The sequence below is a fragment of the Nothobranchius furzeri genome, chromosome 12 (genome assembly GCF_043380555.1).
Source record: "Nothobranchius furzeri strain GRZ-AD chromosome 12, NfurGRZ-RIMD1, whole genome shotgun sequence".
Lineage (NCBI taxonomy): Eukaryota > Metazoa > Chordata > Actinopteri > Cyprinodontiformes > Nothobranchiidae > Nothobranchius > Nothobranchius furzeri.
Window position 1 is genome coordinate 1657625 of NC_091752.1, and position 26694 is coordinate 1684318.

At 44.6% G+C, this 26694-nt stretch overlaps 2 protein-coding genes across 8 annotated transcripts in view; one reads left to right on the top strand and one right to left on the bottom strand.

Moving 5' to 3' along the window:
* The window catches only part of vit (vitrin), a 31462-nt gene extending 20581 nt beyond the window's left edge, over positions 1–10881 (top strand). For 3 of the 4 annotated variants that reach the window (XM_015943978.3, XM_015943979.3, XM_015943982.3), the window contains 11 exons: positions 1672–1746; positions 1997–2062; positions 2472–2534; positions 2983–3045; positions 6812–6859; positions 7261–7326; positions 8605–8752; positions 8826–8929; positions 9474–9700; positions 9773–10286; positions 10478–10881. In XM_015943978.3, coding sequence (XP_015799464.1) covers positions 1672–1746; positions 1997–2062; positions 2472–2534; positions 2983–3045; positions 6812–6859; positions 7261–7326; positions 8605–8752; positions 8826–8929; positions 9474–9700; positions 9773–10286; positions 10478–10656 — 1553 coding nt within the window. In that variant the 3' untranslated portion in view covers positions 10657–10881. The remainder of the gene's footprint in view (positions 1–1671; positions 1747–1996; positions 2063–2471; positions 2535–2982; positions 3046–6811; positions 6860–7260; positions 7327–8604; positions 8753–8825; positions 8930–9473; positions 9701–9772; positions 10287–10477) is intronic. The other variant, XM_015943980.3, reaches the window with a different exon arrangement.
* A 5593-nt stretch (positions 10882–16474) lies between these two features.
* LOC107375367 (striatin) overlaps positions 16475–26694 on the bottom strand; it is a 47396-nt gene continuing 37176 nt past the window's right edge. Inside the window, exons 7-17 of one of the 4 annotated variants that reach the window (XM_054749803.2) lie at positions 26515–26677; positions 25873–25983; positions 22351–22494; positions 22128–22234; positions 21838–22013; positions 21686–21733; positions 21493–21614; positions 19833–20000; positions 19600–19740; positions 16965–17153; positions 16475–16864 (exon numbers count right to left, since the gene is read on the bottom strand). In XM_054749803.2, coding sequence (XP_054605778.1) covers positions 16695–16864; positions 16965–17153; positions 19600–19740; positions 19833–20000; positions 21493–21614; positions 21686–21733; positions 21838–22013; positions 22128–22234; positions 22351–22494; positions 25873–25983; positions 26515–26677 — 1539 coding nt within the window. In that variant the 3' untranslated portion in view covers positions 16475–16694. Of the gene's footprint in view, positions 16865–16964; positions 17154–19599; positions 19741–19832; positions 20001–21492; positions 21615–21685; positions 21734–21837; positions 22014–22127; positions 22265–22350; positions 22495–25872; positions 25984–26514; positions 26678–26694 lie in introns of all 4 variants that reach the window. The other 3 variants (XM_054749801.2, XM_054749805.2, XM_054749804.2) reach the window with 3 other exon arrangements.

Sequence of the window (26694 nt, forward strand, 5' to 3'; positions counted from 1 at the left end):
ACAAATGTAGACTCCTGTCTCCATATGACGGGATACTGAAGAGGTCGAACTGTAGATGAAAAACTGACCATTTCCGGACGCTACACTACTGAGTAACTATTTTAACTTAAAAAATTTGGTCTTTCTCCTCCTCCATCATTTTAATATTCCCAAGAGGACAAAGACAAATATTAGGATTTTTTTCCCCAGCTTCACTGAGATATGGAGGCTAAAATGTTCTCTTCTGGTTTAACAGAACCAGGGTGTAGTTATGGGTTGTCGCCACTGGAAGGAGTCGATTTTGGACGGGTCCTCATAAGCACCGTACTTGTTGAGAATAGAAATAGACATTTTCCATCACTCAGCAACTGAGAAACAGTTCTAGTATGTGGGCTCATCATCACAGCGTAGCGGACCCTTCAAGTTCAAACAGTAGCACAAGGTGATTCGTACGTAACAAAAAAATAAATAAAAGAAAACACAACAATAGAGAAAATGGTAGCGATGTCGAGATTTCTGCTAGGTCTGAGGCTTTTGGTAAGGCTCCAAAGAAGCAGAACTGGAAAAGGCTGCAGCAGTTAGCAAAGTTGAACACTGTGGAGCAACCAGTGACTCCGCCCCCTCGCAAACCTGTGACTGATGGTCTGTGACTTGGTGTTTTAAGCCCAGCTCCCATATGCTTGAAACTAAAGCGAAGCTAGTACAATAAAAGACCCTTAACGAATGGAAACGCCTTGGAAGTGAACTGAGTCAAATTGCACTGATCCATGAATTCTTGTACTTTTTTTCTGGTTTTCACACCTTGTTATAGTCTGAAAATCACTCCGTATGAAAGCCTGATGCAGTGTTTTACGGTTTGTATTGGGTGATGTAGTTCAAACCTTCTGTACGTTTATTTCAGCGCATGATACATTTCTAGGGAACTTGAGTGGATGCAGAACACCACTAAACACCAAACCTCTATTTTCCTCAAACTTTCCTCAGTGATCTATCTAAAACAGGTTAGATTTAAAATGCTTTAATCATTTCATAGAAATTTTTGACATATAAAGGAAGCTCCAACCCTATAAAAGAGCCTCTGATCCTGAAGTCACCTCCTGACCTGAGATGGTTCTGATTGAGCGAGTTGAGCTGATCTTCATTAATAATACCAGGCCGCTGTCTGCTGTGCAGCAGTGGGTCTTTTGGCCAGCAGCAGATTAGACTTATCTCTGCATGCTATCTAAACTGTCCCTGGTTTGACACCGGCGTTATAATAACACTTCCACGCCTCAGTGGGCGGCTGGCTGAGCTCTCTGAGGCCATCTTCGTAAACGGGGGCCCTGCTCACTGGCTGCCTCTCTATGGGAACCTCTAAACCAGGGCCGCATGTTTGTGTAAGCTACTCGGGGGTAATTGAAGTGTGTTGTTGTGACACGCTCTCGTGGTTTTGCACAACTGGACACTTTACAAAGATCCACATTCCTTCTTTTTCCACTTAAAGTGTAATTTTTGCATCTGTATGAAGAATGAAAGGCCAGCTGCATGAGCTTTTCTACTTTAAAAGTAGAACGAAAACGATTCAGTTTCACCAAAGCGGCCCTGCTGTATGTTTAGGGTCTGGCTGAACATCTTGTGCATACTCCACTAATGACGTTCAGTGGAGTATGCACAAGAACGCTCCTTCCTGATGCTTGTCTTCCTCTTGCACAGCTTTTCCCAGAAGGGACTGGCCACCTCTTTCTTACGCTCGTCCTGATTGGTTCCCTGGAGTTCGGCGACCAGCAGGTACTCAGAATTTCAGTACTCAGGTACTGATAATTTATTGCTTGCGGTATTATTTGCCAAATCTGTACGAGTGTCTAAACTGAGCTCAAAAACTGGGGATATTTGTGTTAGGTAGAAGACATTTAGCCGATTTAACGGCCTCAGTGAGACCTGGATGAGCCATACGCAGCCCCAGCACCACAACAAATGTCTTTTCTTGACAAATGAATGATGTTTAGCCCTAACACTTGCTGCTCTGCTGTACATTCAGATGTTAGTTATGCAGTTCCAGACTCAGGATACACATCGAGTGAGACGGACCCATCAGAAACTACAGGTACGTCGTTATGCCTTCATAAGGATTTACCGCAGCAGATTCCTACATCTCACATCCAGCTGTGTTGCATGGGTAAACACAGCATGTGATTGATGCACTTTGATGCATCTGCTGACCAAGTATGTGTTGAATTGGCTCCATGTGTAAAGAACATGCAAGCTGTCTCTTCGGTCAGTGTTTGCATGCCATCTGCCTGCCATATGAGAGGCTCTTTGAAGTGGAGAAGGAGAGCATGAGGCCAGGATATTGATGCATGTGAAAGTGAGGGAACAACTGTTCAAAAGGCTATTGTTTCCTTTGGTTTTGGACTGGCTGGGGACGATCTACGATCGATCGCAACCATGGAAACATGTGCTTCTCCCTCTAAAGTTCCTTCTGCACTAACGGGTTTCCTAACATCCTCCTCCAGCTTGGGATCACAGGCCTGAAATCTCTGAATATGAGCGCTGGTTGTATAGCTTTGGACCGTACCGTAAGTGTTGTTCTATTTCTATTTACTGGGCACTAACAAGTCTGCAGGTTGTCATGTGAATGGGTCGGGGCTGCATACACACATGTTGGCATTTCATGGTTTTATGGACATTCTTTAGGCTCAGAAATCAAACTTGAAGGACTTAGAGGAACTGGAATTCAGCTTATCTTTAGTCACAGGCATCACACTAAAGAGTTTCAATAAGGCGAGTCACAAAAGGGCAGCAAAAAACCCTCAATCTCAGATTACAGGCCATGCCTTCCATCACACAGTTCAGCTTCCAGACCTACGATTTTGAAAACCTTAAATTTGTGCTATTTCTAACAACCGCCACAAAACTGCCTCCATGCATCCAACCAAATAAAACTTTAAATGTAGGAAGTGAAGAGCAGGATTTTGTGTTTCTGGTGTCCCAGCTTGTCCTCACTGATCATCCTTTTACTTCTAGCTCCTCAATCCACTGACCAGGACCGTGGCCACAAACCGCTCTTGGACGTAACCCACACCAAAGGTGAGCAGCAGTTACTATGGCTGTGAAAGTGTTTGCACTTCAATATTTAAGGTCTGCAAACAAATTTTAATATCAGAAACCCTAACTAGATAATAAAGCAAATGCTTCTAAAACAACCTGGGGCCTCATTTATCAAAACGTTCGTACGAACGTACCTACAGTATATTACTTCCTACAAATGAATTTGGGATGCGTGTACTCCTGATTTATGAAACGTGCGGTGGCCTCGTACGCATGTTCCTCCGCAATCGTCTGATGATAAATCCCACCCCTAAATTAAGGACTGAATCACTCATGCTGGGATTTAACTCACCAAAATCAACCACAGACACATCAGGATAACGATCGGGACCAAAGAGCACCGCGTCTGTCTTACGTTTGTTTACTCACAGGAATTTCTCAGCTCTCCACGCCTTCGGCCAAACAGCTGTAGTTCAGGTCCTGATTGTTGGTGAAATATTTTTTATTTTTAGTTCTGGGTTCTCATTGGGTGAGGTGGGCTATGTTGCTTTTTGAGATCTTTTAGCCAGCCTTCTGTAGTCAGACAAGTTCTGTCAAAGGGATTCCTGAAGGTCTGATCAGTGATCAGTTCTGGGTGTGGTTAGTGGAACTAAACTCAATAAAAAACTTATTTTTTATTACCTGTAAAAGGATCATATCATGGAAAATCCACTTTTTGGAGCTTTTTACCATGTGATACTGTTATGAAAAAACCAAACAAACCCATTTTTGGCTGCATGCACGCATTTTCCTGTTTCAACAGCAAATTTTGACTTTTACTTTGAAAATCCTGTAAAGTATCTCGTCAGCAGGGCCTGCTCTCTGGTCTGAAATGTCTCCCTTGGCCAGCACAGGATACAGTGGTGTGAAAAACCATTTGCCCCCTTCCTGATTTCTTATTCTTTTGCATGTTTGTCACACAAAATGTTTCTGATCATAAACACATTTAACCGTTAGTCAAAGATAACACAAGTAAACACAAAATGCACTTTTGAAATGATGGTTTTTATTATTTAGGGAGAGAACAAAATCCAAACCTACATTGCCCTGTGTGAAAAAGTAATTGCCCCCCGTTAAAAAATAACCCAACTGTGGTGTTTCACACCTGAGTTCAATTTCTGTAGCCACCCCCACGCTTGATTACTGCCACACCTGTTTCAATCAAGAAATCCCTTAAATATGAGCTGCCTGACACAGAGAAGTAGACCAAAAGCACCTCAAAAGCTAGACATCATGCCAAGATCCAAAGAAATTCAAGAACAAATGAGAACAAAAATGATTGAGATCCATCAGTCTGGTAAAGGTTATGAAGCCGTTTCTAAAGCTTTGGGACTCCAGCGAACCACAGTGGGAGCCATTATCCACACATGGCAACAACATGGAACAGTGGTGCACCTTCCCAGGAGTGGGCGGCCGACCAAAATTACCCCAAGAGACAACTCATCCGAGAGGTCACCAAAGACCCCAGGACAACTTCTAAAGAACTGCAGGCCTCACTTGCCTCAGTTAAGGTCAAAGTTCACGACTCCACCATCAGAAAGAGACTGGGTAAAAATGGCCTGCATGACAGATTTCCAAGACACAAACCACTGTTGAGCAAAAAGAACATCAGGGCTCGTCTCAGTTTTGCTAAGAAGCATCTCAATGATTGCCAAGACTTTTGGGAAAATACCTCGTGGACTGAAGAGACAAAAGCTGAACTTTTTGGAAGGCAAATGTCCCGTTACATCTGGCGTAGAAGTAACACAGCATTTCATACAAAGAACATCATACCAACAGTAAAATGTGGTGGTGGTAGTGTGATGGTCTGGGGTTGTTTTGCTGCTTCAGGAACTGGAAGGCTTGCTGTGATAAACGGAACCATGAATTCTACCGTCTACCAAAACATCCTGAAGGAGAACGTCCGGCCATCTGTTGGTCAACTAAAGCTAAAGCCATCTTGGGTGCTGCAGCAGGACAATGACCCAGAACACACCAGCAAACCCACCTCTGAATGGCTGAAGAACAACAAAATGAAGACTTTGGAGTGGCCTAGTCAAAGTCCTGACCTGAATCCTATTGAGATGCTATGGCACGACCTTAAAAAGGCGGTTCATGCTAGAAAACCCTCAAATAAAGCTGAATTACAACAATTCTGCAAAGATGAGTGGGCCAACATTCCTCCAGAGCGCTGTAAAAGACTCGTAGCAAGTTATCGCAAATGCTTGATTGCAGTTATTGCTGCTAAGGGAGGCCCAACCAGTTATTAGGTTCAGGGGGCAATTACTGTTTCACACAGGGCAATGTGGGTTTGGATTTTGTTCTCTCCCTAAATAATAAAAACCATCATTTCAAAAGTGCATTTTGTGTTTACTTGTGTTATCTTTGACTAACGGTTAAATGTGTTTGATGATCAGAAACATTTTGTGTGACAAACATGCAAAAGAATAAGAAATCAGGAAGGGGGCAGATAGTTTTTCACACCGCTGTAAGTGGCTTTGGCATCAGGCAACACACTTGGTAGTGGTTTCCAGGGGCGGATTAAGGACTGAAGAACATCCGGGGCTTAACACACGCACACACACGCGCGCACCCACGCACGTGCACACACACACACGTGACACGCACTAGTCAACAACATCATAAATATTTGTCTTGTACCACATAATTTTTAATCTGAAGCTACATATTCAGCATTTTCAGGGCAGAGTATTGTTCCTGTTAGTGTTTAGTGTGAGATGATAGTAAATATTCCCGCTCTTTCTCCAACAACTTTACCTGATAGTAAGCTAACTTTAGGCAAACCAGCAGCACCACAAATATTTTCAAATAAGACTCACAAACCTGAGTCAGCACCAGTCTCATCAAAGCTGGGGTTCTGTCGCCGTACTTTTTGTCTAAAAACGTCCTTATGTCCATCTTCACTCATGCGTTTCAGGCAGAGAGTGTAGAAGAAGCCGGCTGCTGAAGGGCTTCTTCTTCAGTGGTGGAGGCTCAGGCAGGCTGTATACAAACTACTGCCAGCTGCTCCCTCTCTGGTGGACTTTGGTACTGCATGTTACTTCCACGATTTAGATCCAGGGCTTCAGCCCAAGTAGCCGGGCCTAAAGCCGCCCCTGGTGGTTTCTCTGCCCCAACACACTTGGTTGACTCACCTGTGCAGCAGCTCATCAGGCTCTGCAGAAGCCTGTTAATCACCTACTATTTGAAATCAGGTGTGTTGAAGCAGGGTTAAAACCTAAACTTGCTGGATACCGGCCTTCGAAGTCCGCAAATGAATAGCCTGGCCTTAACCATGGACCACCACGCATCAGCTGACTCGCCGAAGACGCTGTTGAGCACGTTTTGTTGGATTGGGCGGAGTTTCACTGAAACCATTTTATTTCCAGGTATAAGCTCAGGCTGATGAAAATAACTCAGTTTTACGATAAACGACATCTCAAAAGTGCCAGCGGTAATACTTTATCATATACAGAGCCTACCTTTGTTCTCAAAGGTTTAAAATAGCACGACATGGAACCTTTAATAAAAGAAATCATCATTTTGTATTTACTCAGGTCTTTGTTACGTGACAGCAAAATTTGTTCGCTGATCTGAGAAGAAATTATTTTGTCATTAGTAACTCTGAGTGTCGCTAACTGCTTCTGCTTTCTAATTGTGTGAAATTCAATAAACACGGTAACTCATATTTAGGGTAAACTGGGTTCCTGCTGAATAGTATTTAGATTTATTTGCTAGCTGCGTGGTAGCACTCCTCTAACGCTGAGCTTTTCTAACATCTGTGCAGTGGAGCCAGTGGACGCCTGGAAGCCAGAAGCAAACCCGTATGAATCAGGTAACGGGAATCTCGCCGATCCTTGTTTTCCTCCTCTTTGCCAGTAAGTTCTGACTGTAAGTACAATCCAAACCGAAGCTATCCAGGGAAAACACTCGGGGTTTGGCTCAACCTTTAATTGAAGAGAGTCAAATGGCCCGCTCGCTCAAAGTGTGTTAGTAACAACAAGTCCTGATCAGCAGCGCTGAAGAGTAGCCACCTGCAAACGCAACAAAAACGCTTTCAAGTTAGCAACAGCAGACGTTTGGGTCCTCTCCGTTTTGGGAGGATAAAGGATAATTGATGTTATTCAGGAGTGAAGGAACAAAAATAGCTGAATGAGATCAAGATATCTGCTGTTTTTCAAAGCAAATCATTGCATCAGCATCACTCGCTTTGGATTCTGTTTTCCTGTATTTGAGGTTTTAGTCTGAGGGAACCAGAACCGGTACCAAGAGCCCCAGAACCTGCGTCACAAGGAGATCCAAGTAAGTTTGGCTTTTTACAGAATTTAGATAATCTCTTAAACTGTTTCTATTAACCCTCCTACTGTCCTAATGGGTGTGGCCCCGCGAGGAAAGTTGACCATTGAGCAGGGTTGATGGTTTATCCCTTAGGTCCATGTGACAGTTGTGAGGAGTGAGCACCTCCTCCCCCATGCCATGTGGACCTCAAGGGATAAACCATCAACCCTGCTCAATGGTCAATTTTCCTCGCGGGGCCACCCGTAAAGACAGTGGGAGGGTTAATATGGGGTGGATCCAATTACTGTATGCTTACTAGGGAGGGCTTGCATTTTAGGTAAGACATTTGAAAAGCTTCTGAAGTCGTTTTGACCCTGGCAGGTCCCCATGTCGGTGCCCAGATCATGGAATAGATGGATTTTGTGTTTCTATCAGATTTATTTATATTGCACCTTCTACCACCTTAGCAGAGACCCAAGGTGCTGATCAGCTCATAAAAACAAGGATAAAAACATCATAGTAGGTGAAGAGAATAAAAATAGTAGCAAAGTACAAGTGAAAGCAACTAAAACCCATGCAGTACAATAAATAAAATACAAAAGCAGTGTCATGGGTGTTGGGGGAAAGCTAACAGATACAAGTGAGTTTTCAGGCGAGACTTAAACTCCTGAAGGGAAAGAGCTTGCTTCACTGCCGGAGGCAGCTCGTTCCAAAGGGCTGGAGCCATTACCGAGAAGGCCCGGTCCCTCTAGGTCTCAGTTAGAGCAGAGGACTTCCAGCAACTCCTGCTCAGCAGAGCGAAGGGCCCTAGCGGAGACACACCGCTGTAACAGTGCAGCCAGACATGGGGGAGCACTGCCCTGCAGCACCCTGAAGACACGGAGGAGGATCTTAAATTTTGCCCAGTAAAACACTGGGAGCCCGTGAAGAGAAGCCAACGCTGGGGTAATGTGGTCCTTCCTTCTTGTCCCAGTCACAAATCTGGCAGCAGAGTGTTGGACCAGCCGGATCCGTGCAGCTGCAGCCTGACTCGGAGCAGCACACAACCCAGTACGGCAGTAGGACATGATAAAAGCGTGTAGTACTGTTTCCAGATGTGCTCTTGATAGCCGTCTCACAGTAAAAAAGCGTGCCTGGACAACCACGTTGATTTGTGCATCGAATTTAAGGGCCGCATCAGTTTTCACCCCTAAATTAGTGACCACGTTCTTCTCATCTTGTGCCAAGGAAGCGAGCTCCGTCTCGCCGCCTGCTCCAGCTGTTTCTGTGCTTCATACATGCAGAAATGTGTTTTGACCCCAGATTGTAAGGTGGACCTTGCCTTCCTAATGGACGGGAGCTGGAGCATCGGGAAGCGTCGTTTCAAAATCCAGAAAGACTTCCTCAGCGAGGTGGCGCAGGTCATCAACGTGGGTGTTGCTGGACCCATGATGGGCATCATCCAGTATGGGTAAGGTCGTCTTCTATTCGTCTCGTTGTTTACAGATTTGATATAAGACAAGATGTTGTTGCTCTGCTCAAAGTGACGACCCCGTGACGGAGTTCAGTCTGAGGACTCACTCCAGCTCCAGGGAAGTGAAGTCAGCCATCGATAAGATCTCTCAGAAGGGAGGCCTCTCCAACGTGGGTGAGTGACCTGCTGTGGGTGTGAAAGTAAAAATAAGTGGGGTGCAATTATCACAGGCTTTACTGCCCGGGCACATTTTCACATGCAAGGATAGAATTAAGTCTAAACTTGCCAGGATCTAAATGATAGCTGTGCTTCTAGTGAGCCACGCTCTTCTGCTCTGACCAGCCGCGGGTGCTGTTCACCAGCCCGCGGGGGTCGGCTCTCCACAGGCAGACTGGTGTTTTTCTGCTTCCATTGGTGCGTCAGCATTCGTGAATTGCCTCTCGGTTTTTATGAGCTGCTAAATTTTGTAGAACTAGTGTGTGTGTGTGTGTGGTTTCCCGTAAGTGCTGCTTACAGTTTGGGCCACAACAGAGCCTCCTGTATCACTGTTGGGACTGTCAGCAGATCTGAATAACAGGACAGATGTGTGTCCGAGACAGGCTGCTATAAAAAGCTTTTGTATGCCGTGTGTGGGTTTTTCTCTATCCTTGGCGCGTTCTCAATCACAGACTTGTGCGTCGATTGATCATCATTCTGTCGCCCCCTGGTGTTCCAACAGGAAAAGCCCTCTCCTACATTAACAAGCAGTACTTCAGTGATGCAAACGGGAACCGGGGAGGAGCCCCCAACGTGGCTGTGGTCCTAGTGGATGGCTGGCCCACGGACAAAGTGGAGGAGGCCTCTCGGCTCGCCCGGGAATCGGGAATCAACATCTTCTTTGTCACCATCGAGGGTCCTGATGACAGCGAAAAGCAAAACCTGGTCGAAGCCAACTTTGTGGACAAGGTGGAATAATGTCCATGAAGTGTCTGATCCCAGGTTAAAGCATGTCTGAAACGGGCTGATTTATCCCTGCAGGCTGTGTGTCGGACAAACGGCTTCTACTCCCTCCCTGTGAACAGCTGGTTCGCCCTGAGGAAGGCCGTGCAGCCCCTGGTGAAACGAGTGTGCGACACAGATCGCCTGGTGTGCAGCAAGACCTGCCTCAACGCCAACGACATCGCCTTCGTCATTGATGGCTCTAGCAGTGTGGGGACCGGCAACTTCCGCACGGTGCTCCAGTTTGTGGCCAACGTCACGAGGGAGTTTGAGATCTCAGACACGGATACGCGGGTCGGAGCCATTCAGTACACCTACGAACAGAGGCTGGAGTTCGCCTTCGGGCAGTACAACAACAAGGCCGAGCTGCTGAATGCCATCAAGCGCATCAACTACTGGAGCGGCGGTACCAGCACCGGTGCTGCCATCACTTACGCAGCAGAGCAGCTCTTCAGCAAGTCTAAACCCAACAAACGCAAAATCATGATCGTCATTACTGACGGGCGCTCTTATGATGATGTCAGGGTGCCCGCAGAAGCTGTCCAACGTCAAGGTGAGAGGTCACCCGTGGCAGCCTGAAATGTGGCAGCCTCGAGTCACCACAGTGGGTACCACGGTTCTTCTGGGTTAGCCACCAGACGTCAGACCTGCCACAAGACTTTAGTCCACATTAAAGTGTCAGACATTGGTTTGAGTGACATCCTTTTGTCCCCCCCCCCCTCCCCTTCTCCCTTCCCCATCTAGGTGTGATTGCTTACTCCATCGGCATCGCCTGGGCCGCCCAGGATGAGCTGGAGTACATCGCCACAGACCCTGACAAGGAGCACTCCTTCTTTGTGGACGAGTTCGACAACCTCTACAAGTTTGTTCCCAAGATCATCCACAACATCTGCCAGGAGTTCAACTCCCAGCCCAGAAACTGAGGAGCTGCTGTTGGAGGAAACGTGTCGGACGTGGGCCGTCTCAGCAGAACAGCGTTTGTAAATCTACTCCGCTTGCCCACGCGGTGTCGCGGGCTTCGACTACAGTGCCGTACGTTTGAGGAGGAATTTAGGAGGGTGTTTTTAAAATATGTCTGCATTAAATCCCCTCTTAAAAAAACTTGCAAAAAACAGCAAAGAGCATAAAAATGAAGTGTGGTACTGGTTTTCTAAACCGATGCTTTCTAAATAATTCCCCCCAGGCTGTGTTCAACCTCAGTGTTTGAGCTTTCTGCACACCTGGGCTGAGATGTCATCATTCACTGTTTTTATGTTAAAGCAAAGACACCAAAAACACACGATAACCATGTGATGCCCGCAGAGAGATGTGGGTTTAAATCTTCATAAAGATCTTTTTTTGTATACTCTGAGGAGGAAAGGCTCTCTGCAGCTGGTGCTTTTTGATCTTAAATGAGGAAAGTTGTTGAAGTTTAACTCACAGACTGGTGCTGGAATCGCTGTTGATTTTTATTTTTACCAGTGTAAAAAAATACAAATCACATTATGAAACAACGTTGTTGAGAAACGGTACATAAAAATGTTTTTTTCTCCAGAGACAGAATAAATGTAAGTTTTCATTCTGATGGTATTTAGTTTACCATTCCAAGCCTTTCTGTCTTACACTGAGAATATTTGATTCCCTTTCTCTTATTTCCTGTTTGTACATATACTTATTAAAAGCCATTTGCTTGTAATATTCAAATAATTGATTTTTTAGCAGTTTTTAATAAAATAAAGAAAAAATCAAGATAAATTAAAGAAGTGGTTTTTATTTGAGTCAAACCTGAACTCCGAAACTCGTCAAGTTTAAACAAAAGGGGGAAATTTGCATGATGTTAAAGAATAAACCGATTTGTTTTCTCCTCAGCAGAAACTCGAGAGAGTAAAGAAATGACCGAGAAGTTAGTGTCTTGTTAGTAGTAGGATTTGTTGCAAAGTTGGAAAAATAAATTTAAAACCAATAATACTGAGCAGCCTCAGTTTGAAGAAACAAAGTTTATGCCTGGCTAGACGTGCTGGCTGGTTCGGAAGACTACACGATAACAGTGGAGGAGCTGTTTTTACCACATATAAATCGAATTTGTCATTAAAGGTATAGCGGAGGATGTTTCTGAACTTCAGGAAAGAACCGCCCACTCCTCGTTTTGAAAAAAAAAGCCCTGTTATCCTTGTTACAAGTGGCTGCTGGCCTTCAGCCAACTTCTTCTAGCAGTAATCTGAAATGAATTTCTCCAAATAGTATGACGAACTTTAGCAGAAAACCGGGCGTCTGTGGGGAGCCCAACCTTTGCTTTTCGCATGCACAGGAAGTGAAAACTACCCAGCAACGTACGACGGCGGCCTTGTGTGAATGGTTCACCAGAATGATTGACAGTTAAGTGAACCAATGGTTCAGATGATCCACCCGGAAAGATCCTTTGCTATACCTTTAAGTCAAGATCAACTGTTGTATTCATCTTCTTACTTTATGTGTGGACTGCTCCTGCTTATTGAGCTTTTTATTTATTAAAGGGGAGCGCTGAGCTGCAGCAGTGGCAGCGCTCAGGAACCAAACCCTCAAATCCAACCCCTTAAAGCGAAGTGTCAAGCAGGGAGGTATTGGGTCCCATTTTTAAAGTATTTTGTGTGACCCAACCATGGATTTGAACCCGATCTCCCAGTACCAGGGTGGACACTCTACCACAAGGCTACTTATTTATGTTATGCATGACAAAAATTACACTTCTTGTTCAGAGGTATAGACTGAGATGTGTCCTCCAAACACACCCACATCACCCCGCTTCTCCTCCAGCTTCACTGGCTGCCAGTCAACTTCAGGGTTCATTTCAAGATCCTGGTTCTGGTCTAAAGGGCCTTACATGGACAAGCACCATCTTACATTGGTGATCTTCTTAGTCCCTACACCCCCAGCAGGTCCCTGAGGTCCAGTGATCAAAGCCTACTGGTTGTGCAGCACCAGGCTAAAGGTCAAAGGTGACAGATCATCTGCTGCTGTGGCCCCCAGACTCTGGACCTCTCTCCCCCTGAGCCTGAGATCAGTGGACTCAGTGGTCTCCTTTAAAAAGCAGCTGAAGACTCACTTGTTCAAGCTGGCTATTGTATGACCTTCTTCACCTCTCTCTCTTTATTCTGCTCTCCCCTCCTATTCCACCTTCCTCAGGATCCACTGGTTTCCCTCTTTCCTGCTCACTCTCTCTCTCTTTCTTTACATTTTTAATCACAATTGTCTATTTTTTGCTCATTTTGAATATATTTTTAATCATTTTCTAAATTCTTTTTTATTTTCTTACATTTTTTGTTTTTATGAAGCGCCTCGTGATTTTTATCTTGAGAGGTGCTGTAGAAAAGATCTTTTCTTCTTATTTAAAGGAGAGAAGAAATAAAAAGCCCTTCAAATTTATAAATTATATCTAAACACATTTTTGGCTAAAAAGATGACTTTCAAAATAACTGTCCTTCTGCAAATAAATAATAATAATAATAAAAAAATATATATATATAAATAAAAATGTATAAATACATACCCGTTTATAAAATAAGGCACAATTTTAAAGATCTGAGCATTTTTAAAGTAAGACTGAGCCGTTTCCTGCTTACTGTTGTAAATAACCCTGCTGCAGTCTGCAGTACCTAGCGCTGAAAACAAGCTAGCTAGCATGAGCCAACGAATACTAAAATAAAACATGAAGTAAAAAGATCCACGCTGCTGGACAAAACCATCATTACTTATGAGTCCAGTAGCAACAAAGCCAGACCAGCATCAGACCGTGATTTAGTAGCCTCCTGTAGCTCACTCAAACTAGCGTAAGCCGCGCCGATGTTCACTCTGGTTTTAGCTCTTTGCTTCCCCTCCAAAGACATTACTATCTTACTTCTAGGCTCCTCCATGACGCCAACAGAAAAAGCAAACTTCTTCTCGTTCTACTTCTTCTGCTTTTTATTGACGATCAGTGAACTAAATGCTAACTGCTAGCATTAAGGCTAACAGCCATAAAGCAGGTAAAGAGCTCCCCTATAGCACACCTTCCCACTCCACAAAACTATCAAGTGTGGTTTGTGGTCAGCAGAGGGTTGCAGAGTGGTGTCAAATATGAAACTGGTCAAGTTTCTAACCCAACAACCACTGAGTTCAACGTTAAAGCCTTAGCTTAAAGTAAAAAAATGAATAAATAAAACTACATTGTTACTTTAACTCATTCACTGCCAGCCGTTTCCTGATCAGTAAAGCCCTTTGCTGCCAGCGTTTCTCACCGTTTTTACTGTTTTTTTTAAGAGTCACAGAACGTTGCGCGCTAGGATGATGTCAATGCCAAAACAACCAAAACAAAGTGGAGACTCACCTCTTACATCAGGAAGAATCCGTGCGTTTCGAGCGTTATCCGTTCTTTCATAATCCGTTGTTGAATTGTGATCGGCAGACGCTTTTCTGGTTCGCACCTCACTTTTTTTTACAGCAACGGCCCAAAACGATCTCCTAACACATGGATGTTCTGCTTCCTGGTCATGTGATGTTTGACGTACGTGGATGAAAATCAGCTTTAGAGCTGGGATGTTTGTTCTCACGGTGCTGGGGCTCGTTCCGACGCCCACACAGTAAAAACATGCAAATGACAACTTGTCGTCGTCAATGGCAGTGAATGAGTTAAGATGGCCCCAACAGATGGCCTGGCAAGCCAGACTAAATAAATGTATTATTTAGTCTGGCCACGCTCCATTGACGGCTCTCGGTTGTGGGGCGGGTTCTACCGTTGTCTTTCAAATGATCTCCGCATTCCACTGGACAATGAATGTGACATACTCTTGTTTCACTCTGTTGCATCATCCCACCCACCAGGCACATAGAGTGCCCTGATTGGCCCACAAAGCGGATAAAGCTCTGTGATTTGTTCACTAAGCAGATAGAGCACTATGATTGGCCCACCATTATGGACTAATCACAGCTCTTTATGTGCTTGAACCCCCTCTAGAGAGCTGTGATTGGCTAGCCAGAGTCCTGGTAGGAGCTGCTGAGGTTCCAGTGGAGCATTCCTAGACCAATCTTTGCAAAGCAAGAATTTGGTCTAGTTCACTAGGCTACCCAACAGACGCGTTAGCTCATGAATCCCATATGACATAAACACCATTTCTCTTAACTGAGGTTGTTCAGGTAAAACATAAAATATTCATTAGAAATGTTACACAGAATCACACTAGTAAATATCTACTATCCACTACTATATACGTATAAATATAGAAAATAAATTAGTTTTTTGTAAAAAAATTTGCTCCCATTTTGTATTTTTACTTAACATTCCTGCATTTATAATTGTTAGTAAATTTTCTTGGATTTGAATTTTTTTTTCTGCAAAAACAAAAAAAGGAGGTCATGGTTCTTTCTCTTCTAAAACATTTACTCTAGTATAATGAATAATTTAGTTCCGTTTGGTTTTAAACGTCGTATTAAAACAAACATTTAGACAAGATCTTGATCCCAAACTGCTGGTGATGGAGGGCGTTTACTCTGAAACGGTGAAACATGCAGAAAATGACCCACAACTGAGCCCAATTAACATTTTACAGCAGGTTTTTATTTTGAACATACTTTCATATACAAACCAGTGACTGAGAAAATGGCTCATGTAAAGCTGTACTCTCCATGTACGACGACTTGATCGACCTTTATTTAAATTTCATCCTTTTATTTTTTTAAACCTCCTCATGTTACAGTAAACTGAGACCGGCGGTACGTTTCTCCCCCATCCGTGCTGAACGGTGAAATCATTCCAAATAGACCTAAAGTACTGCACTAGCTTCCTGCTAAAACAAGGGACTACTGTAAATATCAGGACATCACATCGTAGTCAAGCATGTCCAAACAGCAGGGGGCGGTGTTTGGGGGGGGCTACATACAGTACACGGCATTCGATTCAAACGAGAGAACTGGCCAAAATGTGTTAGTTACTCCTAAAACTGACATCTAGAACCAAGTCTGGGTTTTAATTCTATAACCAGGATGCTTTACTTTGGACACAAACGCTTTAGCTTTGACTTCTGAAGTTGTACAGCTCTAACAAACAGGCAATAATATATTTAATGTCTGCTACCAGCTTTGCCCCCGAAACACACACACTCGCGCGCACACACACACACGCACAAAAAAACAACCTAATTTCCCAACCACACTTATCAAAAAGGAGCACCCAAACTCACACTGCACAGTAATTCCTTTTAAGACTGAATATATATTTTGTTTATTATAAGCATTTGTAATTTTACATCCAATGTTAAAACTGACAACATTGTGACCCCCCGCTCCGATTCTCCTCCCCTCCCTCCCTCGTTTTCAACACCCCCTCACAAAGAAAGCTTGTTAAAAGAACATTTTAAAGACCTTTTTAAAGCAAAGGCACATTTGTCAATATTAGGTTTAAAAAAAGAGGAACAAAGAAAGGCAGGTCAGCAAGCAGAGTCCGTCTGGGAGGCAGAGAAGAGGACGTGGGAGGCTTCTGGGTCGGCACCTGGCGGTTCGGACGCACAACCTGACTTGGAGAAAAGGGTCTGGACTTGTTTTTTTTTTTATGGATGAGGATCTGAAGGAGCTGGAATAAGCAGGAAGAGGGGCGAGGGGTGGAACCCCATTCCTCCACTCCTCTAACACTTGTCCTTTCTGTAGAGGAGGGTTAAGTTTGAGTCTGCAGGGGCTCTGTGGCCAGTCACACCCAGGCCTGCCTGGATGGTGGGTGGAGGAGGGAGGGGACCAGAGAGCAGCTCTACTCCCGACTGGACTTCCTGCCAACCCTCTTGGAGGAGAGTCCCAGCCTTTTGGAGGCTATGAAGTCTGAGAGGTGACCAGTGGGCTGAGTGAGATGGGACCGGACCCCTGCCTGGTAGCGCCCCCACCCCCCCGCTGAGTCTCTACTGGTCCCTGATCCTGAAAGACTGAGTCAGAGAGCGAAGCTGTGATGGTGGGGAGGAGGAGGGGAACACACGGGAGCTCCACGTCATACAAACACCTTGGCGAGAGCATCTGCCCCGGCGCTGGCAATGTAGCATTTAGACGGATGGAACGCCACATCGTGGATCGACTCCTCGAACTTCTTCCTGTGGGCCGTGAACTCCTGGATGCAGGTTTTACTCTCCAGGTTCCACAGGCGGATGGAGCAGTCATGACCTGTTCACAGGAGGACGGGATGTGAGAAGTCAACCGCCAGACCCAGTTCGGTCATCTGTTATCTTCTAATAACGACAACATTAATTTGACATATACTCACTTCCAGACATGAGATAGAGCCCGTTGGGATCCACAGCCAAGCTGGTGACCGCGTCCAGGTGGGCCACCATGGAGTGAACCAGCTTCCCGCTGTTGTTGTCAAAGAACTTGATGTGCCTGTCCTCCTGGGCTGTGATGGTGATTGGAAGAGTGGGGTGACTGAGGACTTTGTTGATGTGACAAGGGGTTCCTGGTTTGAAAACAAAACAGAGAAATTCACAAATACCAGTTATGGGTCCTACGGTGATAAGAAGCTAATATCCATGCACTAGAGGTGAGCAGATTCACCACTTAATCTATGATCAATTATAGATTCATAAACGTTCATAATCAATTATAAATAAACGCCAAAAAACTGCCGTGAAGCGCGATAGGAACATAAGTTACTCACGCCGCCCAGACACTTTAGAGCAGGGGTGTCAAACTCATTTTAGCTCAGGGGCCACATCGAGGGAAATCTGGTCCCAAGTGGGCCGGACCGGTAAATAAAAAAAAAAAACTTCAGATTGTTTTCTTTGTTTTAATACAATCAATATAAAACAAGGCTGGAGCCTGAGGACAGTGTAGTAAAAGTACAACACCTGAAGTGTACTTGAAAATTTGAAAAAAAATAAAAAAAACAATAAATAAATAAAAACATTCCTTAGTGATTCAAAGAGCTTACAGATCACATGGCTAGATCAGTTTCATGCAGCACTTAAAGTATATTTGACTCATTTTACTTAACATCTTTTAGCTTTCACCAGCACATCAACATCAGAAGTCACATCCTGAGTGGCGGCCAACTTCAGGATGTGATTCAAGTTCTTGTGTGAGCCTTGAGCGCAGCTTTGTTTTATTTATACTCATTACAGAGGAAACTTGCTCACAAAGATACGTTTATTTTCACTCTACATTGTAAAGTATGAAAACAAAGTTTACACAACCATCTCGCGGGCCGGATTTAACCCGCTTGCGGGCCGGATTCGGCCCTCGGGCCGCGTATTTGACACCCCTGCTTTAGAGGGACGGACCAGCGGAAAAAACAAAACCGCTAACATGGAAGCTTCTTATTAGCTTTAGCCACTGAGCGTGAGATGTACTCATCAGGAGGATTAAAGTAAAGTGTGTAAAACTAAAATCAAATACCACAGCAACACCACCGACTCGCGACAGCACCTTACACAATTCCATCCTGGGTTGGACGACAGGAAGCTGGTGGTCGTTGATCCTAACCAGCCGACACTCGAGGAAGGATTAGCAAAACTTTCCCGCAACTCCGGCCTCTTCAAGAAACTCGGCGTTACTTTGCTGCAGAGCTGAGGCAGCACCAGGGAGGCTTTGGTCGTTTATAAGTGGTGAGTCTGTAACGCCATCACGTGTTTTCACAAAGACTACGTGATGGTGGGACAAAGTGTGTGTGTGTGGGGGGGGGGGGCATCTCTGCGCCCTTTAGCTTGAACCTAACTCGCTTTTTATACAACATGAAGTCTTCACGAGCCGCTCCAAAAGGTGTTTGTTCGTCACAATCCCACATGAGCTGTCAGGGGACGTAAAGACCAGAAGCATCGCTCCTGTTTTCTGACTCTCAGCTGATTTGGTTTTAAAAAAATAACTGACATGTTTGCTTTCATTTTCCACGTTAGATTTCATGCAAACCTACGCAGGGTATGTGTTCGGTCGTACATAAATAATTTAGTGGAGTAAAAAGTATTTGGTAACTTCAATTATTTTGAAAGAATCAAAGGAAAACTAAACAATGGCATATTGCATTGGAGAGAGTGGTAACCATGGTGATCGTTTAATCATCTAAACGGGTCTCTCTCCTACCAAGCGAAATACGAAAAACGTGCGTGTGAATTTTTGCGCTCGTGCGCGTGTCGTGCACAGGCGACCCAGCGACGCGATCCCAGAAAGTTGAAACATTTTCAACTTTTCATCGCTGTCGCTCGGACGAGGACCAATCAACGGAGGTTTCATTCACTGACCAATGAGCGGACAGGATGCTCCGTGCATCTCCGAGCAAACATGGAGGAGACGTTGATACTTGCTGTGACGGGTTTCCCAGAACTGTAGGCTACAACATTTCTACCAAAGAATATAGAGATATTCAGAAAAAGGCTGCGGCGTGGGTCCCTCATTAAATGACGGTACTCTTCGATTCCTTCTCTGGTTTGTAATATGGGATGAAACCATTCTGGGGGGGTGTTTTATAGAAAAATCAGAAGTAAGATTTCACATAACTCTAGCAGCACCTTGTGAAACATCATATCTACCGCTTTATTAACTCTGAACCGCTTAAATAACCTTAATTCCCTCCAACCCGACACAGCCAATCAAAACAACGGAAGTTTTGATTTCGCCATGGAACAGAACGCGTCGACGGCTTCGCCGCTGGCCGCGGGTCGCCTCCCGCGTGTCGAGCCCATTAATCAGCGATGATTGAGTGCGGGTGGGCCAGGAGCCTGAATGCACACACACTGGTTCCAAAAACAACATAAAACAGGATGTTTTGGTTTCACTTTTCAACAACGGTGATTGGTTATTTTGGGTTGATGACGGAGACAAAGAACCTCTGATGTGGAGCAGGAGCTAGAAAAACCTGATGACCTGCTACAAACAACACCAGAACCCAACACGAGGCTTGAAAAACGTACCCGGCTCCAAACCGGACTCCAGACTGAGGACCAGCTGCCGGGTCTCCATGTTAAAGAGGCCGATCTGCCCATTAGTGAAGGACGTGACCAGGTGAGCCGGTTCGCTACACACCAGGTCTACAGAGGAGGGGGTTCCCAGCTCTGGAACAGAAACAACGGTTTTATTCCTGCTTTTAAACCCCTCCCCCAAAAGAGAGGTGAAATTAAAATCCACAAATAAATAAATTCTGTACTTTTGTTTTCATTGAATAATGCAAGGGCCGGAGAGGTGGTGTTGGCGTCCCAGAGCCTCACGGTGCCGTCTGCGGAGCAGGAGAGGAGGCGTTGGTGTGTGCTGCTGTACACCAAACCCCAAACCGAGTCGGTGTGTCCACTCAGCTCGCCACGCAGCACCGCCGGGTCTGTTGCACGGAACACAGAATATATCAGCTTAAACCAGGCGTGTCCAAACAGCAGTTCGGGGGTTGATCGTGGTCCTCAGAGTGGTTTAACATTTCTAGAATGATGACTTTTCCTATCCAACATGCTGTTGTTGTAGATCCAGACTTTCTAACATCTTTATGGTCAGATTTTTACTAACATGCATATTTTGGGAAGCACAAATTAAAACAAGACCATTAAATAATGGTTGCAAGTTTGAAGAATAAAAGAAAATCACATTTTTGTTGTCCAATAGGAAGTGATGTTTTTCAGGAGCAATTTTTACCATAATGCTTGAAATACTAGGGCTGGGCAATAAATCAGATTTATCGTTATAATTTCTGACATTTTTGTTTTTTCCACGTCTCAACATAACACATGTAACAGCCCCATCTAGTGGGCAACTTTTGTTTCTGCGCATATATGTAGTTACCGTCCATTTATCGTTGTTGAGGTGAAATCCTCCATACATGGTGATACTGATGTTAGGCCGTATCTCCCAGCCCTAACGGCAACCATGTGAGACAAGCACAAAAAACCTCACCCGATCATTGTGAACGTCCTGTTCTAAATGACTGCTTCTTGCTCCACCCATCAAGCAGCCATGATAAATGACTCGCACTTGTATAAGCGCCCCTCTGAGTCAGAGGACTCCAAAGTGCTTTACACTACATTGTATCAGAGTAGACAAGGTGGGATAATGATTAAGATCCCATAGTTGTCACACACACAACACACACACACACACACACACACACACACACACACACACACACACACACACACACACACACACACACACACACACACACACACACACACACACACACAGGGTTCAACCCCCCCAATCCAACCCCTGCTGAGTGTCAAGAAGGGAGGCATTGGGTCCCATTCTTATAAAGTCTTTGGTATGACCTGACTGGAATTTGACCTCCGATCTCCCAGTCCCGGGGCAGACACTCCCCCACTAGGCCACTGAGCTGGTCGAGGGTTGAGTGTCTTGCCCAAGGACACAACAGCAGAATTCTCTAGCAGAGATGGGATCGAGCTTGCGAACATCCGATCACTAATCCGCTCTCCCTCCCGAGCTACCGCTGCCCCTAAGCCCTGACCCTTTTGTGAGGTTTTCCCAGATTGCTGGTGCTACCGAGCTGCTGGGATTTTGAAGCCAACAAACCAAGAAAGCTGAAAGCACCTCCTTCTTCTCCATAAAAATGCCACACTACATTAGCTAGCATGCTAACTAGTTAAATGGCTACGTTGGTGCGTTACGTGAAGAATCATGGCAGAAAAGGGGCCAACAGTGGGTCGAAAGTGTAATACTGAACCTTCAGGAACAAGTATCGTGTATATTCAAAAAGTAACGTGAGTGAACGGCACAAAAAAAAACTCCTATTCCACCTTCAATGTGAAAAATGTGGCCCTTGACTTAAAAAGTTGGACTAACTATAGAAACGCAAACAGGAAGTTTACCGTAGGAGTCGTAAGGATCGATGTTGGGGTTGGGAGTGTTCCAACACTGGATGGTGCCGTCTACCCCTCCACTGAAACACTGCTCCCCTGTGCTGCTCATAACAACACTCAGTACAGCTCCCCTGCAACAACAGAACATTTACACCAAACATACCATCCATCAAATCAAGTAAAAACTAAAGGTGAGCTTTACCTGTGAGCTCTGAACGTGTAGATGGGTTCCACATCTAAAGACGTACTCCTGCAGAGAACAAGTTCAACAAACACTTTAAGTCCCTTTAAAACAACCCTGGTGTGTAAAATGTTGCTCTTTCTAAACTCCATCCAGAGAGGAGATGGTCTTACTTTTTAGCGGGAGTGGTCTTCTGAAGGTTCCACATTTTGAGCGTGTGGTCCTCTGAGGCTGTGATGAGGACGGGCTCCACGGGGTGGAAGGTAAGAGCGCGGATCCCGTCGAAATGACTCCTCAGGGTGAACTTGGGGTTCCACGTCTTCCTCATGGCGTCCTTGTTGTTGCCGATCTGAGGATGGAATGTTTTACAGTGGTGTGAGTCGGACATTTTGACGTATTTACATGCTCGAACAAGATTAACGCCAACTATGGTGATGAAGCTGAAAACATTCTCCCCACTCACATCGTAAGCGAGGCTCTCAGCTTCGTTGGCCACTGTAAGTCCTGCCAGATCTCCCAGGCCCAGAACGCTCTCCATCGCCTCATCCGTCCCGATAATGAACGACTTTCCTGAGGTGGGGGGGAAAGTAAGCGCCTCAACTAGAGAAAATAGAATTTAAAAAGTCAAAACAGCTAAAAAAATAGTGTTTTTTTATTAACGGTTAATTAAAAAAAAATAAAGGTACCTTCTTCCGTCCGGTTCCCCTCGTGTTCGTTGAAGCGAGCCACATTGGGCCGGGACTGCGGGGCGGACGGAGGCTGCATGTGAGACAAGTCCTCTACATCTCTCAGGTTAGCCAGCATGTCTTGCAGCTTGGACCGGTTGGGTCCTGTTAACAGGTCCGGTTACAAGTTAACACAGCGGACTCACAGTGGAGGCGAGTGGAAAAAAGAAACCAGAAAACTGCAAACAGGCAGCGAAACAGAATGAATATGGAGGGGAAGCAGCACCCAAAGGAAGAAAAACGTATCTAATAACCAAAGCTGGAGATAGGAGAGTCACCAAAGCTGGAGATAGGAGAGTCACCAAAGCTGGAGATAGGAGGGTCAGCAGAGTCCTGTGAGGTAGAACAAGTGTTCAGGCACGTTTATCGGTTAGTGTGAACTGTGTGGAGAGACTTGGTGAAAAAGACTCACGCCAGGATGAAGTTTCAACTAGAAGTTTATTAAATCTAAGAAAAACTTTAAGTCAGTCAACTAATCGCCTTTACTTACATGTCCACTATGTAAGAATGAAGAAAGAATGACATCCTGTGGTCAAAACGCGGATACTGCGGCCCATTTTCCTGTAATCGGAAGGTTGCAGGTGCAAGACACTATAAAGTAGCTTTCCGGAGGTTTCCCCTTTCAGAAATGATGTATGATTATTCAGAAACCCGTACAAGTGATTGTTTTATCATGTACTGAGTGTAGAGGGGTAAATAGTGTTGCTTTTCACGTTACGTGTGATATAATGTAAGCAAAACTTCTTCTTTTATTTATTTTTTTTGCTAAGCACGGCCCCTGCCCCACAGAGCTCCACGCAATAGCAAACATAGGGCCGACCAGAACTAACCAATGGCGTTAAACTACCGCTTACCTGCTTCAATTTTAAGGAATACCTCGGCTGATGCAGAGTTGATGAACTTTTCACGGACAAGAAAGTCTCTAAAATATAAATATACGAGAACACAACATGACATGAGAATAATACTCGTAAAACTGCATGTTTTAGCTCCGTTTGTCAGCTACAGAAACCCATTCATAAACAGGAAACGTGAGGTCGCCATCTTAAAAAAACAGATCCAGAGACCCCAAGAAGGCGCTATAGGGAGCCTAAGTCTACTTCCGCATCGTGGGTCTCTAGAAGAACGAAAAAATGAATGAATACAAGTCAACAGGGCTAAAAACGCTATTTTCTAATTCGCTTTGCCGTACGCCCTGGATCGCTCATATGTCGTACTGCATTTTAAATGAAAAGTAATGATGGGTGTTTCAACCACGCCAGTCACGTACTTTTGAGTTTGATTAGCTTGTAAAGGTTCGTAATTAGCATGACTACAAACCAGAAATCGGCAAGTCGCATATGTGGTGACATCACCACATAATCTCCTCTCCCCAAAGTGGCTGCTACTTACCAAATGACCAGATTTATGGTTGTTCTTTCCTCCTGTGGGAAGTTTGCTGAACTTACAGCCCTTTTCACTCAGTTTTCTCCCGTGTCTGGTTCGTTGACGTCAATTTCATGAAGCGCGTTTGTAGTCCTGGACTTATTTTCACACAAAACCTAAAATAGAGCGCGTGCGAACCCCCCCCCCCCCTTTCTTCCAACATGATGAGACATTCGACTGTTTTACAATTATTTCACTGTAAAATTCTTACATATTGCTCCTTTAATGTTTACTAGTGCCTCAAAAGAGAAATAGTTAGCACGTAGCGATCAATAACAGAAAGAAACAAAAAAATCTTTTATATAGCGTCTATCAAGATAAAATTCACAAGGTGCTTCACAAGAACAATTTTTTTTAATAAAAAGTTTTTTTTAATTATTATTTAAAAATATAAAAGTGAAAAAAATAGTCATTAAAAATGTGAGGAAAGGGAAATCTGTGGATCCAGGGAAAAACGAGTAAAAAGCTGAATAAGGAGCGGGTGATTATGAAGGTCATGCAAAAGCCAGCTTGAACAGGTGAGTTTTTAGCTGCTTTTTAAAGGAGACCACTGAGTCCACTGACCTCAGGTTCAGCGGGACAGTCTGAGGAAGGGAAGGGTGATGCAATAAATACAGACCAAAAATCAAGCCTATCGAGGATAGATTTTACCAACAAACCTCAGGAAGAAAATTCTCCGCTGAGTTTAGTGTTTCTCAAGAGGGAGAGAAGATAGAAAGTTAACAGACGGACAGAAATTACGAGCACTCGCAGACAGCAAGTAAAAAGATCAAGTTCTTGATTCTGAAGGGAAAAAACTGTTTTTAAGGAAGAATAGGTGTCAGTGAGTCTTTTCGCCATGGCCAACGTTATTTTATTTATCTGTTTGTGGTGAGAGATGGGCCAAACCTCTCAGTGCAACCAGGTAACAGGTGAGGGGGCCTGCGGCATTTAAAATCCCTCAGGAAGTACCACGCAGCTTTCCCTACTTGCTGATATGAGTGAATGATGCGAGATTCCATCTACGTTTATAACTTTATTAACTCCACTCTGCATGGCCCACGTGAGCGTAAATCTGCTACGTAGTGAATTTATTTACGTTAACACGACGTACGTTTTATCTACCGGACAAAAACAAATTACCGTACTACGGTGAAAAGATGATGTATAGCCAACCCTAGATGGATTTTAAATGATTTAGCATGGATTATAAATGTGTTATTAATACAAGTGTTTGTGTGTCATTTGAGACGTGTAGCTCTCAACTGATTTTTTGTAAATATTTTACCAAAAGAAAAATATTAAAATATATTAGAAATATCAAGCCCAAACAGAAATGATGTCATCTGCTAATCAAAACCTCTCCAATTACAAAAACCCACCTAAAATGTTCAAGCAAGACCCCAAAAATGAGCTTAAATATTTGCTAAATATTCAATTTTACTCAAACTCTTCCAGAAACTCCCTCCTTGTGATCTCCACACACCCACCAAAGCGATAAAGCGCCAAGGAGGCAAAGAGGGGAAAAGAAATTAAATAAGAAAAGCAGAAAAAAAATAAAGTGTAAAAGAAAAGAGGCGCTGGAGTCAAGAGGGATGGAGCAAGTTGTTGATCTCATGATCAGTCGCAGCAGGGAGAGAGCAGAGCTGGTCCAAATGTGAGAGAAAAATCTTAATATCTGTCGGTTAACCCGCAGCTTAATGATCTCTCTACTGTAGCATCAACACGTCTGACAGACGAGAAAAAAGATGGTGATCATTATGTTACGATGACTAAAGACACGGAAACAGATGACAGGGACTCAGGCGGACAGCCGAGTGCCGCTGATACTCAACAGTGTGGACGCCATGATGGTGTGATGCAAAGGAGAGGAGAAACAAGTGGGACAGACAAACATGCATCAAGCAATAATGAGGAAATGGAAGGGGGGGGGGGGGGCACGCAAGAGGAAAAGAGCTAGAGAGAGAGAAGAACGATGAAGAGGCTTTGCTTTTGGTTTGAGGCTTTTAGGCTGGAAAGTCAGACTCTGTAAAGAGAGGAGAGGGAGGGAGGGAGGCGGCAGTGCCTGACAGGACTTACTCTTCACCCCCTTTTTCCCCTTGCGCTCCTTTTTGTACTGCTCCTTGAGTTCGGTTATCAGGACCGGGTCCACGTCCCAGGTCTCAGAAATGGGACCTTGCTTGTCCTTTTCTAAACAAGGGGGAGAAAACCAGACCGAGAGGCTGTTGAGGAAGCGCCCCGGTCGAGAACAGATGGGCCTGGCAGAGCAGACACCTCTCAGGGGTTTTACTCCTCTGGACGTCGCGCTGCTCTCAAACCCTCCAGAGGAGTAAAAGTGTTCTTAAATACTGGGAGCGGAGCCGGCAGGTGTCTTCTCTCTCCATACGCGTCGGTGTCGAGAGACAAATTAAGTTGTTTAAATTTTAAACACCTGAACAGGTCGGGGTTTGGTCAGAGGAGACACGAGGCAGGAGACACATTGTGGACACAAACAGGATATGGGGACAAACAGACAAACTATGAGTTAAACGCTCCTGGTGTCGTGATTTATGACCACAGCATGAAAAATGAATGACGACTTCTCCATGATCGGCTCCAAAAACAAGAATACAACATCTTAAGATCATTTTATGAAGTATCTGAACTTATCGTCCAAGAGGAGCTAAATAATCTAACTGCATCCATAATAAATAAATAGTACATCAAGACATTTAGACTCACCCCAGTCTGTGCCGTCTCCAGTCCCTCTGGACTCTGACGAGGTGTCCGTCTCGTCGGGGCTGGACAGGAAGTCAAAGCCTTTCAGCGCCTCCTCGGCGTCAGGGTCCTCACTGGTGTCCATACTGGCTGGTGATGATGACGAAGGAGGTTTCTTCCTCATGATCTAAAAATGATAAGAAA